Here is a 19,033-nt window from a genome sequence, read left to right as displayed (position 1 = left end):
CAAAATGGTAATTTAATTGCAAATATTATATTTCAGTACTAGTTCTTATAACATATCCATTAATTTCATAGCTAGCTGTCTGTAATGCTATTATATCTCTGAAGAAAACATTCTAGCATATCCAAAAAAGCAGCTGATAGCCTTTGTGCAAATGTGGTATCAATTTTTCCTTCTCACTTAGAGCTCATTTCTAAAACGTGAGATCCCAGCAGGCATAATGAGAGAGTTTGCCACTTACTGCGTAATTATAATCCAAAGAGACCTGCTTCCAGTCTCAGGTATGCTCCAGGTGGTTTTAAAGTTAATCCTTAATCTCCATTAAAGATGGCATAACCATTGTAGCATTTTGGTGGTGCAATAATAAAACCATAACCACTCACCTAGCTCTGCTCCTTCTTCCGCTCAATCTTGGATATAGTGAGTGTTTATCAGTCTTATTGCAGACCACCCCAATAAAGGCAGTAACAGGATGCATTGGTTTAAGATGACTGGCCCTACTAGAAGGGAGGAGGGATAACACTATCCCTTCTCCCCCCAACCAGTGGCACAGTGACAGCTAGATTGTATATTCTATGCCATGCTTACTGCATGATGGGGAGGGTTTGGCCAGGGCTTATGGGACTTGAAATACATTCCATAGCTTGTGGGGTTTACTGTTTTGGGGTTTTGTGGCTTTGGGGCAGGGATGCAGCCTTTTTGTTGTTCTTATTTCAGTTTTCATGGTTCAAATTCTGACGGTCTGCTGCATATGCTGGTCCCAGCCTCCAACACCCCTCCCTGCATCAGTGCTGGAGGAAGGAGCAGGGGTGCTTGTGAGAGTAGGCTGTATTGACTCAGGACACAGAATGTGGCTAGGAAAAGACATTAAAATACAAGGGAAGTAAACACAAGTTCTGCAGTTGTATTTTACTGCTACTCTAATGCTTTGTCTGCTCCTGAAGACTCCTTCAGCTAAATTTGTTTGTTCCTGTTTTTTTGTTGCTGTTGTTTTTCTGTACCAACCAATAAACACAAGAAGCATGTATATTTTTCATATTATTTTATTGAAAAGGTACATTTAAAAAAATACACAGACATCTTACTGTTATGGATTGCAGATAAAGGTGCTCTAAAATTTAATTCTATTTCTTTTTTTCCTTTCTTGTACCTGTTGTCTCCATTGTCACATAATGACTTCATTCCAAGTACTGCATATTGATATCACCTTTATAAAAGGGTTGGGGAGGTAAGAAGATAGGTAGGGCATTACTGCAATATATTCAGTAAACGGAGAATACAGTCAATTATAAATATATTATGTTCTGTACATTATTGCATTAGGGAGCCACAACATTATGCAGCATCATTACAAGGAAACTAGTTAGAAATGAAGAAAAAAGGTTGTTTACATACAAATACATGGATCCATTGCCTTCTGGAACAATGCACATGAGCTGTGGCAATGTGCAATTGAAAAGCGTTTTTTCTCTTTAAACATTGCTTAGCAACACCATTGAAGAAACAACAAAAATAAGTTAAATCAAAGTAGCAAACAAGTAGTAATCTTAAGTATATGTTATATGGCTTTCTATTTTAATTTCTCTAAATAAAGTGTGACACAAAAGAAGTAATTTAAAGCTTCAGCGCTGCGTTGCTTTCAAACATTTGCACAGAAACTAAAAATATTAAAATCAGACCTGTGATACATCTTTAGTACTACACAAGATACACCAGTACTGGGGCCTAGGACAGTACACAAACCCTGTCAACAGGAGCACACTGGGAAAAAAAAAAACAAGAACACCATTCATTTTTGAGATGTTATCCACAGTCAAGCATTTGGTTTATCTACCTTTTTCTTCACATTGGATTATATCCCATTGGTTTTCAGAGATGTATATACATAAGTGTTGAGCAAGGAAGACCCTAGTTTTCAAGTCTGTCAGGAAAATATTTTACGTTCCTTGATTCCAAGGTGCATCATACACATGGAAAATAAAAGTAAACCAACAGATGCATGAATCCTTAATGGTCTAAATTTTATGAGCAATTAAGTTTTTATCAAATCATTATTTGGATTTAAAAAAGACAGACAGAGATTCTGAGAAGGAGGGTTGTTTAGACTCCAAAATGCAGTACAGCCAATGATGAATTTTATGGTCAAGGTGTCACCTTGGATGGCGTTTCCAAAGAGAAAGACATTTTAAAATCTCAACCTATTTCCTGCTTTTCCTTTAACCTTTCTACTGGCCATAGTTATCTCTTTTTTACATCGATAAATTAATACGGTGCAAAAAGTATGGAGGCAGGTGTTGCCCGGATGGGACCGTGGCCTGGCCTGAGGAGAGCTGGTGGTATTGCAGGTGCCTGGAACAAGGAGGCAGAGGGACGGGGAGGAAGGGACAGAGCCGATGACACAGCTGCAGCCGCAGCAAGAGGAGATGAAAGGAAAGCAGGTGCCAGTGGCTTAATCATGTCCTTCTGGAATGCAAGCTTGGCCTGGAATACAACACACAAAAAAGTAACGTGAGGGAAAAAAATGAACCCTGACAAAGGCACACTGTTGTTTCCCATAGAAGTCTCATGTCAACTGCTCAGAAATTTTACCTGCATTGTCATCTTACTCCCAAGGCAATTAAAGCAACCCAATCATATATTTAAAGATACATAAACCCCTTGAGTGTAGAGGCAGTCACACTAATATTTAGAAGGAAGCATAATTTGCAAGTGAACAACATTAAATTATACAAATCCTAACTGTGGAAGAAATAATAAAGAAACATGATTAAGACTTCAATGTCACAAGTCAATTTTTCCACTTGCAAAAGAGTTGTAGAAAAATAGAGCTGTCAAGATAGAGAACTAGTACAGTCAGCTCTTTACCTACCGAGACAGAACTCCTCTTTTAAAAATAAAAATATGTTTTAAGATTAATACCATAAAGAATTCTTTCTGAAAGAATTATTACTCAGTTTATGATCTACAATTGCTGGTGCTTGTGGAGTGTGGTGAAGGCACATTATGCTCAGATACTGAATCTTGTCCCAGCATGTGGACAAATTCCCCCTCCTCCAGGAGGAAGACAAAAGCCAAGGCATTAGCCAGGCCAGCACGCACCCAGCACATGCAGTGCTCGTGCTGACACCAAGTATGGGCATAATTCTAGCTTCATGCTTTCTATAGGCTGAAGCCAGTTGTTTATGAGAGTGCCCACTGGTCAAGCCCAGCCTCAAGGAATCTATAAGTATCACCCCAGTTGGTAAACAAATTGCCCCCTCTTTTACTTTGTCTCTGTGCTTGCTCGAGAGAGCAACTGTCGAGCTGCAGCCTTTGCCATTGAGCTTATTGTTGTTAGCTTCTGTTATACATGCACGCATACTGGAAGCCTCTGCATCGTGAGCAGCATAGAGGGAGGACCTTAGCGACGCTGAGGAACCCAGCGTCGCTACAGTCACTCGTACCAACTGGGAGTGCCCACTGTGCCACCGGAGGACTGGACTGACCCCCGAGGGTCAGATCTGCCCAGTTTCCGGGGAGAAGTCCGCGTATGCCTAGCCCCGCCATAGCGGGAGAGGAGCCACCACGTGTGCCGCTCTGAGCCCTGTGAACTTCAGGGAGACTAAGGCATTGTTCGTGCCTATACTGCACCGAACCCAGGGCCACTCCGAGAGTCCCACTGTTCCTTTAAGCTCAGTAAACGAGAACCCGCCGCCTAACGCAGCCGCATTCTCTCCCCGAGGCTGTTTGCATCAGCCCCGAGAATCGCCGTGGTTGAGCCGACCCCGTAGCTTTGCCTGCTGCCGCGTCATCTGAGCCCGCCTACCGGCGACCGTCACCCCGCCCATCGTGCGAGCCAACTCGGGGCCGACCCCACGGGCCGACCCCGACTAGGACCGATCCCTGTTGTCCAGAGGGAATTGACCCAGTCCTGAAGGGAACCTGCTTCCGTGCTAAGCCCAGGTTCCACTGTTCCCTCTTCCCTGTTGTGAAGAGAGGAGACAGTAACCCAACGCCGCCGTCCCAACTCGACTAAGAACCAGTCCAGTGGCAACCGTCTGCAAGGACCCCCACCTTGCTACAAACAACAGCTACAGAATACCGTCCACGTGCTTTCCATCCATTAGCACTCAGTTCAAAGTATCCGCGTCTAGCAGAGTAACCGCTGACGCATAGAAAGATTGTAATATTGCTGTGTATGGCCAGAAGCCGCCCGCGTCCCGCCGAGTCGCCATCTAGTGGCCAAGCGGCGGAACCGCACCCTTCGTTATGTAAATATAGAAAGGGTCTATAGATAGTTCAGTTAAGTTCTAATCATAACACTAAGCCACTTGTGGAATGTATTTCACGAACATGTATATAAGTTGGTGATTCATCGGTTATTAATAGTTTGATAATTAATAAAAATAATATTTTCATAATTCCTATTTCATATTCATAAATTTAATAACCTCTTCACCACATAGTGAAAAAAAGCTAAGCAGACAGACATACACTACAGTCTCACTGAAAACTAATTGCACTAGAATCACATGTTTGTGGGAGCAAAGATATTCACATCTTCTCTTTATCGGTAGAGGTCTCTATGCAATAGATTATAAAATGATATATTACACAAGTGAAGAAGATGACTGTGTGCAGAACCTATTGAATGTGGAGACTTAGAGAAAGCCTGCAGCATTTTCATACATTCACAAAGACATATGAATATTTCAGGTTTTAAAGCCTTCTCACATGCCTACTGTACTTTTGTGCACACACATTTGCATCTCTCTCTAACCAATGAATTGTTTTTGTGCATAAGTGGCATGCACTTTTCCCTAACGAATGAAATACAGGCTGAGTCATGAGCACATAAACATACAATCTGTGCTGTGCTAGAGCCAGCCTGAACTCCAGCTGCAGATGAATGGCAGAACTAGCTTGGAGAATTCCTGGAAATGCAGGTGGGTGTGAAAGGGGAATGGCTGGGGCCATGAAGGCAGAAGAGGTGTTTTAAAAACTAGTGACAGACACAGCCTGAGCATGCAGATAGGAAATCAATTCTCCTAAACCCAAGAACTCTTTTGCACCAACAGAGTACATTCACACAGCACTGTGTTTTGCTGTATGCAGAGAACAAACCTTAGTATTTTTGCATCTTTTGTCCTTTTCCCTGACTGCATTCATCATAACTGAGAGTTATCTCAGATGCCCAGAACAGGCAGATATTGCAGTCTTCAAGAAGTGCACTGGCCCAGCAGTGCAAACATCTTTCCACAGGGCACACAGTTAATTCTTCATTCCACTGATTATTCCTTTCTTCCTAGCAGTAAATAACACTCACAGTGCTGTCTGCATGCCTTTGACTGGGCAGACAGAATACATAACTATCTCCAAATCTGATCCCCATGCAGGCTCAGCCTGTGGGGCTGAAACACTGCAAAAGCATCAGGTCTGTCACGTTCCTGTCTCAGTGCAGTGGAAGACCCCAAGGTCACAAATTCACATAGACAGCAATGAGAAATAAAAATACTTACTGCTAAAATACTTGGGCTGCGCTGCAGTTTGTTGTAAGGGCTATATTTAGGTTTCATAGGCTTCCCTGCAACTCTGTCCTTATGCCTTCGGCTGGAAATGTGCTGAAATAAATATCCTCACATTTAATTAGCTGTTTAAACATTCCTCAGTTTTGAGTTTGAAAATGATTTATCAGTAAGATATGCCTAAGCTCCTGTTTGTAAGATAAACTAGGTTCTTTAGAGAGAGCAAAGATGAGTTTTGCTAAATCAAATTTGAAGCATATCAAATAGAGAATCAGAAACTAATCAAATACAGTGAATTCTGTGATCCGAGACAGGCTCTGCAATTTATTGGTATTTTGGTTAGTATTTCCCTTTCCCACTTGAGGAGCTTTGAACCAGGCAGAGCTGTAATCACTAGGTCATAGGGATATTCAGAAGTAGGAGGTAAATTTCAGTCTTGCTGATGCTGTTCAACTGTATAAATAATTTAGTATTAGCAGAAGGAAGAACCAGTACCCAGGGATATGTCTGTACCACACAAGTTAATACTATCTTAGAGATAACTAAAAAAACAGGGGAGGAGAGGACACATCCACACTGCACAGCACCATCCAGTTAGATATTCCCACTTGGGCATCAGAAACAACATATCTCTATTGGCACAGCTCTGAACCCATTGCTAATTGGCTCAGATAGAGCAGAGCTGCATGTTCATACAGCTACACTGTTAACAATAAAGTTGCTCCACACAATTCAGACAAATCTATAGTATTACCCTCCTGCTAATTGTCTTAAACCAAGAGATCAAGTCACATTCTCCTCACATGGTATTAAAAATTAGCTCAGCAAACTGAAACAGCATCAAAAGAGGAATTCAGGAAACCTCAAACCAGAATTTCTTCCATTTGGGAGACCAAAGTTTGAAACTCTCTCCTGAGCTACAGCAAACTTTTAAAAGATCTGCTGTGTTGTTTATTGATACTGACATCTTGTCTACCTCTGCTTTACAGCTCTGAAGCCCATTTTTTCCCAGACAAAACAATTATGTGAACCTGACCTATGGTGAAGTATTAAGAAACAGTTGTGGGATGACAGGACAGAAATACTAAGTTCACTTTTGGCCAAAACATTACAATATTGCAATACAACTAAAACCAGCAAAGAAGCCTCAGATACATGCAAGCTACCTGTTTGAGCTGAATCTCTGAATTAACATGGACATCACAGATTTCACAATGAAACGTCTTGTTCTGCAGTCCTGAGCCTTTACTACCATTCTGCACCTTCAGCCGGGATCCAGGCCTAGGGTAAGACTTGATGGGGCCTGCACCATTTCGTGCCTCAACCATGGTCTTGTGCTTGGAGCCTAATGGGAAAGGAGTCACAGGTGAGTGAATGATCAGCAACATATAACCATGTCCATTAGCCTTAGACTTTTTGTAAGACATTTCTTTCCAAAAGTTGCCACAGACGGGGATTAATGATGACACTAGTTTTGTTCAGCATAGGTCCTACTTCCTTAATCTAAAGGGAAGCCAGACAATGGAAGAAATGTTTGTACAAAAAGGGAACAACAGGCATTCTGGACCACTGCCTCTCAATTTGAGGGCTGTGTGTGGCTAAGGGGTTTGCTGTCTGTTCTTCTACTATTCACCAGCATATAGTCGGTGAATCACAAAAAAGGGCGTTAGCCAGGAACCACAGCAATCACTTAAAACCTGCCTATGAGTAGTAATACAGCAAGTATCCCCTGATTTGGAAGAAATGGCTGCATTTTGGCCATTTCAGGAATGGATTATAGCTGTTAAAAACAGCTTTGATGGTTTGTTAATAAGATTTACATCACCAGCGCATCACAAAGCAGCCAGACCACATTACGGATTGCTGCTTGTGGCCTTTTCATAGTTTCATTCAGGGTTGGAAGGGACCACAAGGATCATCTAGTTCCAACCCCCCTGCCATGGGCAGGGACACCCCACACTAGATCAGGCTGGCCAGAGCCTCATCCAGCCTGCTCTTAAACACCCCCAGGGACGGGGCCTCGACCACCTCCCTGGACAACCCATTCCAGGGTCTCACCACTCTCATGGTGAAGAACCTCCTCCTCACATCTAGCCTGAATCTCCCCACCTCCAGCTTCATTCCATTCCCCCTAGTCCTATCACTACCTGAGATCCTGAGAAGTCCTTCCCCAGCCTTCCTGTAGGCCCCCTTCAGATACTGGAAGGCCACAATTAGGTCACCTCGGAGCCTTCTCTTCTCCAGACTGAACAACCCCAACTCCTTCAGTCTGTCCTCATAGGAGAGGTGCTCCAGCCCTCTGATCATCCTCGTGGCCCTTCTCTGGACACGTTCCAGCACCTCCACATCCCTCTTGTAATAGGGGCTCCAGAACTGGACACAGTACTCCAGGTGGGGTCTCACCAGGGCTGAGTAGAGGGGGAGGATCACCTCCCTCGACCTGCTGGCCACACTTCTCCTGATGCAGCCCAGGATCCGATTGGCTTTGCGGGCTGCAAGTGCACACTGAGAGCTCATGTTGAGCTTTTTGTCCACCAGCACCCCCAAGTCTCTCTCCTCAGGGCTACTTTCCAGCCAGTCACTGCCCAGCCTGTATTTGTGCCTGGGATTGCCTCGACCCAGATGCAGGACCCTGCACTTGCTCTTATTGATCTTCATGAGGTTGGCTTGTGCCCACCTCTCCAGCCTGTCAAGGTCCCTCTGGATGGCCTCCCTTCCCTCCAGCATGTCTGCTGCACCACACAGCTTGGTGTCATCAGCAAACTTGCTGAGGGTGCACTCAATGCCACTGTCCATGTCGCCCACAAAGATGTTGAACAAGGTCCCAGGACTGATCCCTGAGGGACTCCGCTTGTCACTGGCCTCCACTGGGACATGGAGCCATTGACAGCCACTCTTTGGGTGCGGCCATCAAGCCAGTTCCTTATCCATCTAGTGGTCCACCCATCAAACCCATGTGTCACCAGTTTGGAGACCAGGATGTGGTGCGGGACAGTGTCGAAGGCCTTGCTCACGTCCAGGTAAATGACATCAGTTGCTCGCCCTTCATCTATTAATTTTGTCACCTGCTCATAGAAGGCAACCAGGTTGGTCAGGCAGGATTTGCCCTTGGCAAAGCCATGCTGACTGTTCCAAATCACCTCTTCACTATTCTTCTGAGCGAGTAGTGACTCCAGGAGGATCTGCTCCATGATCTTTCCAGGCACAGAGGTGAGACTGACTGGCCTGTAGTTCCCTGGTTCCTCCTTCTTGCCCTTTTTGAAGATGGGGGCAATGTTTCCCCTTTTCCAGTCCGTGGGGACTTCACCAGATTGCCATGACTTTTGAAATATAATAGAGAGGGGTTCAGCAACCTCCTCTGCCAGTTCTCTCAGTACCCGTGGGGTGGAAGCCGCTTCTATTTGCCTATGGAGGGCCTCATCTGCTTGGATCTGCTGGTCAGGTGGCCTGTAGGAGACCCCCACAGTAATATCTCCTTCCCCTGTCCTGCCTTTAATTTTAACCCATACGCTCTCAACTAGCTCATCATCCCTCCCCAGTTGGAGCTCCACTGATTCCAACTGGCTATTGACATAAAGGGCAACACCTCCTCCTCTCCTTCCCTGCCTATCCTTCCTAAAGAGTTTATACCCATCTATCCCTACATTCCAGTCATGGGATTCATCCCACCAAGTTTCAGTAACAGCCACTATGTCGTGGCATCCCAGCAGCACAGTGGCCCTTAACTCATCCTGTTTGTTGCCCAAGCTGTGTGGATTCGCATAGAAGCACTTCAGCTGGGCTGGCCCTGTCCTCCTCTTGTGCCAAATCCCCTCGGTTTCCACAGAATGTCCTGGTGGATCATTTGTGGCTTGCCTCAGGGCAGCAAGTTTAGAGCCCTTACCAGCTCTCCTTCTCTACTGCTGGTGAGCTGCCCCTCTGTTTGTCACCAGCCAGCAGGAGACTATTAACACCTTCCCCCTTCAAATGTAGTTTAAAGCCCTATCAATGAGCCCTGCCAATTCCTGCCCCAGGATTCTTATCCCCATCTGGGACAAGTGTGTCCCATAAGTTGTTTTCATCTCAGGTGCCTTGAAAACCAATGCATGATTGTGGAACCCAAAGCCCTGTTGATGGCACCAGCCCCTGAGCCATGAATTGATCTGTCGGCCCTTCCTCAGTGTTTCCTCATCCATTGCTGACATTAGAGGGATGGCAGAGAACACGACTTGAGCCCCTGATCCCTTTAGCATTTGCCCTAAGGTTCTGAAGTCTTTTTTAATAGATTGTGAGCCTCTCATTGTTACATCGTCACTGCCCACCTGAAAGACCAGCAGTGGGTAGTAGTCTGAAGGACTCACGAGGTTGGGAATTCTATCTACAATGTCTTTTACTTGGGCACCAGGGAGGCAGCTGACCTCTCTATGAAATGGCTCTGCTCTGCATATTGGGCCCTCTGTTCCCCTCAGTAGGGAGTCTCCCATGACGATGACCCTACGAGGTTTCTTTTCTGGGTAAGTTTTGATGGCTGGCCTGAGGCAACCTGTCATTGGTGCAGCTTCTGACCTTCTTGAGTCCGCGACCTTACCAATGACCTGTTCCTCCTGCAGAGCCTCATACCTGTTCTGTAACTGCACTGGAGGCAGCGTGCTGCTCACAGGAGCAGACTTCCTTTGTTTGCATTTCTTCCGTCGGGCAGAGACCTGTTCCCATTGGCCCTGCTCATGTGGGTTACTACAGGGAGGTTGAGAGTCTTGCTGCTGGGAAGGTGTCAAACTCCCTGTTCCACTAAGTGTTACCCCCTGTTCTGGTTTCTGGTTTAAAGGGAGCATATCTAATCTGCAGTAATCAAAATATTCTAAGAACATCTAGGAAGCCCATCCTAAAATTATCATAAATATTAAACCACAAAAATTACTAAAAGTTGTGCCAGCAAAAAAACAGACACAAGAAATAGTGAGATGAAATATGAAAGAGATCTAAAACTGACATTTTAGAAAGTAAGTACTGTCACAGAAACCACTGTAATCATACTATTATCCTCACTATGGAGGTATTATGGAAACCGATTAGGTAATATGAACTGTAGGGATTTTGTCAGCTAAAAGCTTATGGAGTGCATGAAGGTCAGTTCAAAAACATTTACAGATAGCTTTAATAAAATATCAAATACCACACACGAGATTGCCAAACTTTTTTTAACTTGCCATTGTAAATTTTAACTGAAAGACTCTTCAGTGGAGTGTGACCACCACAGTATTGGAAAAACAGCTTATTACAGTGAATTTAAAAAATAATAACACCCAATTTCATGATATGCATACTTACCTGTATTGTGGGCTTCTAGTTGTGAGAGGGAATTCACAGCCACTTTGCATAATGAACAGTAAAGTAGTTTTTTGGCTTTTTCCTCTTCTGACTCAGAAACTGTGTTAGAGGATCCATTTGTGCTCTTGGAGGATGAAGCAGGTGTTACAGCTGCCACTGTGGCCACTCCAGGTTTGGGAAGAAAAGAACCCACTTCTGTACTGGACTGTTGATTTGCACTATTGGGTTTTGCTTTTCCTCTATCTTCTAAAAGAAGCAAAATATGTATGTCACAATATGCTGCACATAATAAGTAAATCAATCATACAGTAATAGTCCTGTGATTTTAGTGAACCTAACAGGGGCCTAATTCATCTAGTTTTATGCAGGACAGCAGCATCCTGAAAAAAACTAGTTAAAATCCTATGACAAAATGGTCAGAATTTGACAAAACAGGTGATTTTTAACTTGTTTTTAAGATTAGTAGTGAATATCATTGACTTCATCCAATTCATGGCAGCTGCTATTGCTGTCATGCTGCAGGTTTGGCCACCTGAAAGGAACAAAACAAAGCACCAAAGCAGCCAGAGTTAAGGACTGGAGAGAGGTCAGAAACATGTGAGGCTTTGCACTGGGATTTACAAATATATTTCTGAAAAGCAATGTATTTGGGTTAGGAATAGCTCAAGTTTCTCATAGTCACTAAGTGGATGCTGAAAGGCTCCAGCATTGTCACAACACATGATATTCCTCATTTTAGTTACTGAGAACTATGGCATTATAACACACATGTGAACACAGCTGCTAATATTTTTAGGTTTTTCCAAGAACAATACCTTATGCACGTGGAGATCAGATGGCTCTGATGTGCATGCAGTGTGTTACTATATTCACAAACATGAGTCAGTCATGTGTTCTCTTGTGAGACAGGCAGGTATTACTTCATTTTCCAGACAGTGATCACAAGGCAAGAGATTCAATGTTCCAGCTGTGCCTAGAGTGGAACTTTGTGCCAGACCTGGTACTCAGATACTTCTTTCCTGTAAGCTGTCTACAAGAGCTTATTGCATTTTAAGCTATTCAATTGTAGTCCTTGTGACCACAAGCCATACTAATTGCTGTCAGTAAGACAAGCTTACCTAAAAAGAACATGGGGTAGGAAGTGGATGGTACAATGGTATGAGCAACTCTAACAAAACAGACATAAGAAATTACTCCACAAATGACCTGTTGTCACTCTGAACAAGAATAAAATTTTACCATCTAACCAAGTACACTATCAACATAAAAGCAACTTCTTAAAAGCAGCTTATATACCATTTGAATTTTATGGCAGCCTTAAATAGTGTTGAATTGATCTGAAAAACTAGGTTCTATTTTGAGCACTTGCACTTTATGTTTACAGCCACCATCACTCTGCATAGCAGGCCGACGCTGTTCTACCAAGAATTTGGAAAACAGGATTGTAACTCCTACAACAAACACTTGAGAGTGCATAACAATGAACAGGCATCCTGAAACTGAAACCCACATTTGGTGGCATATTTCCTAGAAGTGCATTGCAGTGCAACAATTTCAGGATGTTAAAAACCAGGAGAAAGTAAATCCCAATAAAAGAATTATTATTTTAAAAATAGCAATAAAAATACATTGAGATTAGATTATGTGAACTGTATTAAACATTGAAAAATCAAGCACAAAGACTTCTATTAGAACCAAATTATTGACAAAACTGATTTCTGAAGGTATTTTGATTGATAAAGTATGACCAAAAAAATTGATGGCAAATCACTGTTCATAAACTAGTAAATATTTATGTTTCTATAATATTAAGTTACATCTGCAAAGTTCTAGAACACATTATATAACCTATGAGTCTTCACAATATACATTGTTTTAATAATCAGCATTTTCCAACATTCTGAATTAATGACTTTTCAGTAGGGAAAGTTCTCAGAGGTGATAATATCTACAAAGGAAACATGCTGAACTGCTGCCATTTGTGAATTTACGTTACAGGAAAGCAGACTTGTTATTCTATGCAGTATTCTATCAGACTGCAAAAGGTCTAACACCAGCATATATGTGAACCTGAGTTCAATACAGGAAGGCTCCTCAGTATTTTGCATTTCAGGTCTTACAAGAATTATGCATCTGCACAACTCCAAGCTGTATGTTACTCTAGTTTGGGGGCTTTTAATGTTGCTTCTCATGCATTTCTTTTAATGCACACATAAAGATTTGATGCTTTTGAAACACTTGCTGGAGACAGAAATCACCTCCTGTGAGAAAACGAGCTGGAGAGGGCCGACCAGCAGGAATGCCAGCTGATGTGTGCCAGGGCGCACCCCTGGCCTGAGAGACTGCCTCATGCAGCAAGTATACTGCTCACACTACTGCCTGCAGCTCCTGACCTCGCTGCTCAAACTGACTGCAATAAGAGGGAGAGCAGATTTTTATTTCCGTGTTTTGCTATCAAGCATCTGTGGAGTGAGATCCTGAGCAATGGAGTAAGAACCATTTTGCACAAACCACCAATGCCATCATAGAGTGATGATCTTCCACTGCTCAATTTAACAGATGACTGAAAAATGGCAGATTCCATTTCTCACTCTTCCTCAGACACCAGTTGATTTAATACATAATTTTAAAAAATAATCCCAAAATTGACTGTGTTTTTATTATGAATCATATAAAGCAAGTCTAGAGTATGTAGTTTGTAACAAACTAAGAAGAAAACTTTTAGAAAACTAGAGAGAAGTTACCAGCATCCAGCTGGGCTCAATTCTGCCAGTATTGCAGCTTTTGGAAACAACCTCAGTTCACAACATAATTCCATCATTTGGAAAGCTTCCTGACACAAATAAGCTCTTCATCCACGGCAATGTATAAGGAGAGACATACGCCCCTCTATGAATTAATGTTTCCTTCCACTACTCTCAATGCTTAATGCAGAACATCTTCAAAGATCATAATTGTAAGGTTATTATACAGTTTAACTCCCACAGAAAGTACACAGAGCTAAGTGCATATTTGTCACTGCAGTGGGGCCAGAACTGGGTTTTCTTGGCTTCTAAAATCAGAAAATTGCACTTCTCCAAATGGGCTTTTGATAACAGCTTATTGTTTTCAATCCACAGAATTCAAAACACCATTAGTTATAGTTTTATGTTCAAGACAGAAATGCCAAATGTTCAACTGTGCAAAGCACAGAAAATGCAAATCACATGTACATACAAAGCACAAAGCAGATCACTCTTTAATTTGTACTTGTAGCACAGAGCTAACAAATAAAAACTCCATGCAGAAATCAGAAATGTAACTGTTAATATGCCTGCATGCATATACAGACTTCCAAACGGCAATCACTAGATAAAATACATGTGGATGGTTAGATGCAGCTGCAGGACTGCAGTCCTCTTGTTATTTCTTAAGGCAAGTCTTACTGAGAATAGGCTTGAATTTGCTCCTGGGATGAACCCATGGAGCCCAACAGAGCCAGACAGGGGCCAAAAAAGTTCTCGAGTGAGTTCATGTTGCCCAGGACTAGGGACACACCGTCCTCTGCTGCATAGCTCAGAAGGGCACAGCTGGAAGCAGAAGACCATGGAGGTATCAACCTCCTCCCAGAAAGCTGTATCTGCTTCACCTGAATCAGGGTCAGGCTGCAATGCTCACACTCTAACTCATGGGCAAGAAGCTCATTTAAAATCTAACCCATACTGTTGCACTGTACCCACTATGCTCTTTTTCCATATAGAAAGGCCATATTTCATCTGTGTTAAACTCCTGTCTTTAAATTAAATCTCCCTTTTCCTGAAGACTCCTAGGAAGTAAATCAATAGTTCATTTCAAGTTCTTACTGCAGCCTGAATTTATTTTGAAATAGAGCCCAAGGAAAAAATAAAGCAAGCTAATTAAATATTGCTTTGGGCTCAGTACTATCAATGCTCTTGTTGCCTACTTACATTGTTTCAATTCTGCTTTGAAGTTGATTTCACATATTCCTGTTTGCTCTATGTTTGTGTCAGCACCATGTTAAAATTCAAGATTTATTTCATTAGTACTGCCTCATTTCAACTGTACATACCAAAGTCAGGACAGAGCACAATATTGCATCTGACAGGTTAAAATCTAACAGGTTCTAGCTTCCAAATGAAGTGATTTACTGACATTTGCAGGCCATGTGGTTCTCACTGTAGATGCTGTGACATAATCTATAGGACCTACCCATTAATGGTGGAATCCCCATCCAGCTAAGTGAATGGGGTTTTGTCCTAGCTCAAAATAGGGCCAAAAAATTACCATAACACTTCTCTCTCATGCTCAACCTGTATCTCTTCAGTTGTTGTTCTTTCCTGGTGAACAATTAGGTGTGAGCCCTGCCCCAGGTCATAGCCCAGAGATTAATGCAATCCATGCAGAAAGTGAAAAGAATGCATTTTTTAAATCCCCCTAACCATTCCATTTGATTATAATCCAGTATGGATTATAAAGTATATTTAAGACTCCACTTACTTTATTCTGTGATTTGTGGGAAGATTTGTGAAATATATAACACATATATATTTTTATATTATATATTTTTTTTTTATATATATATATTTGCACATTATACATTTGTATAATGTGCAGCTGAATGTTCAGCCCAGCTGAAGTGCTTCTATGCGAATGCACACAGCTTGGGCAACAAACAGGATGAGTTAAGGGCCACTGTGCTGCTGGGATGCCACGACATAGTGGCTGTTACTGAAACTTGGTGGGATGAATCCCATGATTGGAATGTAGGGATAGATGGGTATCACAGTATCACAGTGATAAGTATAAGCTCTTTAGGAAGGATAGGCAGGGAAGGAGAGGAGGAGATGTTGCCCTCTATGTCAATAGCCAGTTGGAATCAGTGGAGCTCCACCTGGGGAGGGATGATGAGCTGGTTGAGAGTGTATGGGTTAAAACTAAAGGCAAGACAGGGGAAGGAGATATTACTGTGTGCAGAACCAAGCAGATGAGGCCCTCCACAGGCAAATAGAAGTGGCTTCCAGGTCACAACCCCTGGTCCTCATGGGTGATTTCAACCACCCTGACATCTGCTGAAGGGACAACACAGCAAGGCACCAACAATCCAGGATGTTCCTGGACTGCATAGAAGACAACTTCCTCCTCCAAATGGTAGAGGAACCAACAAGAAATGGTGCTATGCTGGACCTTGTTCTCACCAACAGGGAAGGGCTGGTAACCAATGTGAGGCTCAGAGACAGCCCTGGCTGCAGTGACCATGAAGCAATTGAATTTAATATCCTCAGGGCAATCAGGAGGAAGTATTCCAAGCTCACGACCCTAGACTTTAGGCGTGCAGATTTTGATCGCTTCAGGGATCTGATAGCCAACATGTTGTGGGACAAAGCCCTGGAGGGAAAAGGGACCCAGGACAGCTGGTCAGTATTCAAGGACCACCTCCTCTGTGTCCAGGAGCTATGTATACCAACACAGAGAAAAGCAGGTAAGAATGCCAGGAGGCCTGCCTGGATGAGCAAGGAGCTACTGGACACACTGTTACTTAAAAAGAAACTCTACAGGAAGTGGAGAGAAGGACAGCTAGAACAGGGGGTGTATAAGGAAGCTGCCCGAGCAGCAAGAGACCTGGTTAGGAAAGCCAAAGCAGAGTTTGAATTGAATCTAGCCAGGGAGGTTAAAGGGAACACTAAGAACTTCTACAGGTATATTAATGGGATGAAGACGACTAGGGAAGGTGTGGGCCCCCTCAGAAAGGAAACTGGTGAAATGGTCACAAGTGATGAGGAAAAGGCTGAGGTACTCAATAACTTCTTTACCTCAGTCTTCACTGCAAGGGCCTCTAGCCACACTCCTGATGTTATGGAAGTCAAAGCCAGGGACGGGGAGGAAGAACTGCCCATTGTAAGTGCAGATCAGGTTCGTGATCACCTGAAGAACCTGAAAGTGTTCTAGTCCATGGGACCCAATGGGTTACACCCACGGGTACTGAGAGAACTGGCAGAGGAGGTTGCTAAACCCCTCTCTATTACATTTCAAAAGTCATGGCAGTCTGGTGAAGTCCCCACAGACTGGAAAAGGGGAAACATTGCCCCCATCTTCAAAAAGGGTAAGAAGGAGGAACCAGGGAACTACAGGCCAGTCAGTCTCACCTCTGTGCCTGGAAAGATCATGGAGCAGATCCTCCTGGAGTCACTACTTGCTCAGAAGAATAGTGAAGAGGTGATTGGGAACAGTCAGCATGGCTTTGCCAAGGGCAAATCCTGCCTGACCAACCTGGTTGCCTTCTATGAGCAGGTGACAAAATTAATAGATGAGGGGCGAGCAACTGATGTCATTTACCTGGACCTGAGCAAGGCCTTCGACACTGTCCCGCACCACATCCTGGTCTCCAAACTGGTGACACATGGGTTTGATGGGTGGACCACTAGATGGATAAGGAACTGGCTTGATGGCCACACCCAAAGAGTGGCTGTCAATGGCTCCATGTCCCAGTGGAGGCCAGTGACAAGCGGAGTCCCTCAGGGATCAGTCCTGGGACCTGTCTTGTTCAACATCTTTGTGGGTGCCATGGACAGTGGCATTGAGTGCACCCTCAGCAAGTTTGCTGATGACACCAAGTTGTGTGGTGCAGCAGACACGCTGGAGGGAAGGGAGGCCATCCAGAGGGACCTTGACAGGCTGGAGAGGTGGGCACAAGCCAACCTCATGAAGTTCAATAAGAGCAAGTGCAGGGTCCTGCATCTGGGTCGAGGCAATCCCAGGCACAAATACAGGCTGGGCAGTGACTGGCTGGAAAGCAGCCCTGAGGAGAGAGACTTGGGGGTGCTGGTGGACAAGAAGCTCAACATGAGCTCTCAGTGTGCACTTGCAGCCCGCAAAGCCAATCAGATCCTGGGCTGCATCAGGAGAAGTGTGGCCAGCAGGTCGAGGGAGGTGATCCTCCCCCTCTACTCAGCCCTGGTGAGACCCCACCTGGAGTACTGTGTCCAGTTCTGGAGCCCCTATTACAAGAGGGATATGGAGGTGCTGGAGCGTGTCCAGAGAAGGACCATGAGGATGATCAGAGGGCTGGAGCACCTCTCCTATGAGGACAGACTGAAGGAGTTGGGGCTGTTCAGTCTGGAGAAGAGAAGGCTCCAAGGTGACCTAATTGTGGCCTTCCAGTATCTGAAGGGGGCCTGCAGGAAGGCTGGGCAGGGACTTCTCAGGATCTCAGGTAGTGATAGGACTAGGGGGAATGGAATGAAGCTGGAGGTGGGGAGATTCAGGCTGGATGTGAAGAGGAGGTTCTTCACCATGACAGTGGTGAAGCACTGGAATGGGTTGTCCAGGGAGGTGGTTGAGGCCCTGTCCCTGGAGGTGTTTAAGAGCAGGCTGGATGAGGCTCTGTCCATCCTGATCTAGTGTGGGGTGTCCCTGCCCATGGCAGGGGGGTTGGAAGTAGAGGATCCTTGTGGTCCCTTCCAACCGTGACTGATACTATGACAGTACTACTATGGTATTGTAAAATGGTCTCTCTTACCATACTCAAATGTGCCTATAGGTATTGCTTTCTACAGCTAGGATATGTTATTATTTTTCTGAGTGAGAGCAATGGTTTTGGTGTAGAAGTTCTAATTTATATCTTGTGATGAAAGCATCCATTCTATTTTCAATAGAAAAGCCTGTAAAATAAGGTCTTTAATTTAAAATTGTGATTCTTAATAAAAATAATACCAATAAAAATTCTAAAACGTATGTATGTATCTAGAAACTGAAATGATAAAGATTTTTTATATCAATAATACTCATAGCTACTTATATCCTACAACATGTCTGTTTGCACAGATTTTATCACTGAAGATACACAAAGCATAAATTCGCAATAAACATCTGTTTCACAATAACTTGCTCAAACAGCAATTGAAATTAAAAGATTATCCAAGGTAAAGATGATACACGTGATACACTCGCAGGAGCACTTTCCAACACATATGCAAAAAGCTTTTGGATATGGAGCTCTGCTGTGATTTTAATAACCCTTGCAAAAGTGTACTTTTACATTTTCTGCCTGTATGTAATAAATAACTGTGATCTTAATGTGACACTAACAGAGGAAATATTATTTCAGTTACTGAAAAAATACATTTTGTGTGTGTGTGTGTTTGCTTGTGCATGTGGTAAGATCTACAGCTTTACATCTGCCTGCTCTTCTCTGCCAGAAACTGGGACTGTTACCAACAACTTGTGCC

At 43.5% G+C, this 19,033-nt stretch overlaps 1 protein-coding gene across 9 annotated transcripts in view; it reads right to left on the bottom strand.

The window, feature by feature from the left end:
* Positions 1-985: 985 nt before the first annotated feature.
* The window catches only part of ZNF385B (zinc finger protein 385B), a 176,698-nt gene continuing 158,650 nt past the window's right edge, over positions 986-19,033 (bottom strand). For 4 of the 9 annotated variants that reach the window (XM_068138448.1, XM_068138451.1, XM_068138449.1 and 1 more), the window contains 4 exons: positions 10,809-11,054; positions 6,668-6,846; positions 5,496-5,597; positions 998-2,478 (listed from right to left, as the gene is read on the bottom strand). In XM_068138448.1, the coding sequence (XP_067994549.1) occupies positions 2,260-2,478; positions 5,496-5,597; positions 6,668-6,846; positions 10,809-11,054 (746 nt within the window). In that variant the 3' untranslated portion in view covers positions 998-2,259. Of the gene's footprint in view, positions 2,479-5,495; positions 5,598-6,667; positions 6,847-10,808; positions 11,055-19,033 lie in introns of all 9 variants that reach the window. The other 5 variants (XM_068138447.1, XM_068138443.1, XM_068138445.1 and 2 more) reach the window with 4 other exon arrangements.

Source organism: Melanerpes formicivorus, unplaced genomic scaffold (genome assembly GCF_026170545.1).
Source record: "Melanerpes formicivorus ecotype bairdi unplaced genomic scaffold, bMelFor1.0.p_v2 SCAF_5, whole genome shotgun sequence".
Lineage (NCBI taxonomy): Eukaryota > Metazoa > Chordata > Aves > Piciformes > Picidae > Melanerpes > Melanerpes formicivorus.
Note: the sequence above shows the minus strand (reverse complement) of the source record. Positions and strands in the feature narration are given on the sequence as shown.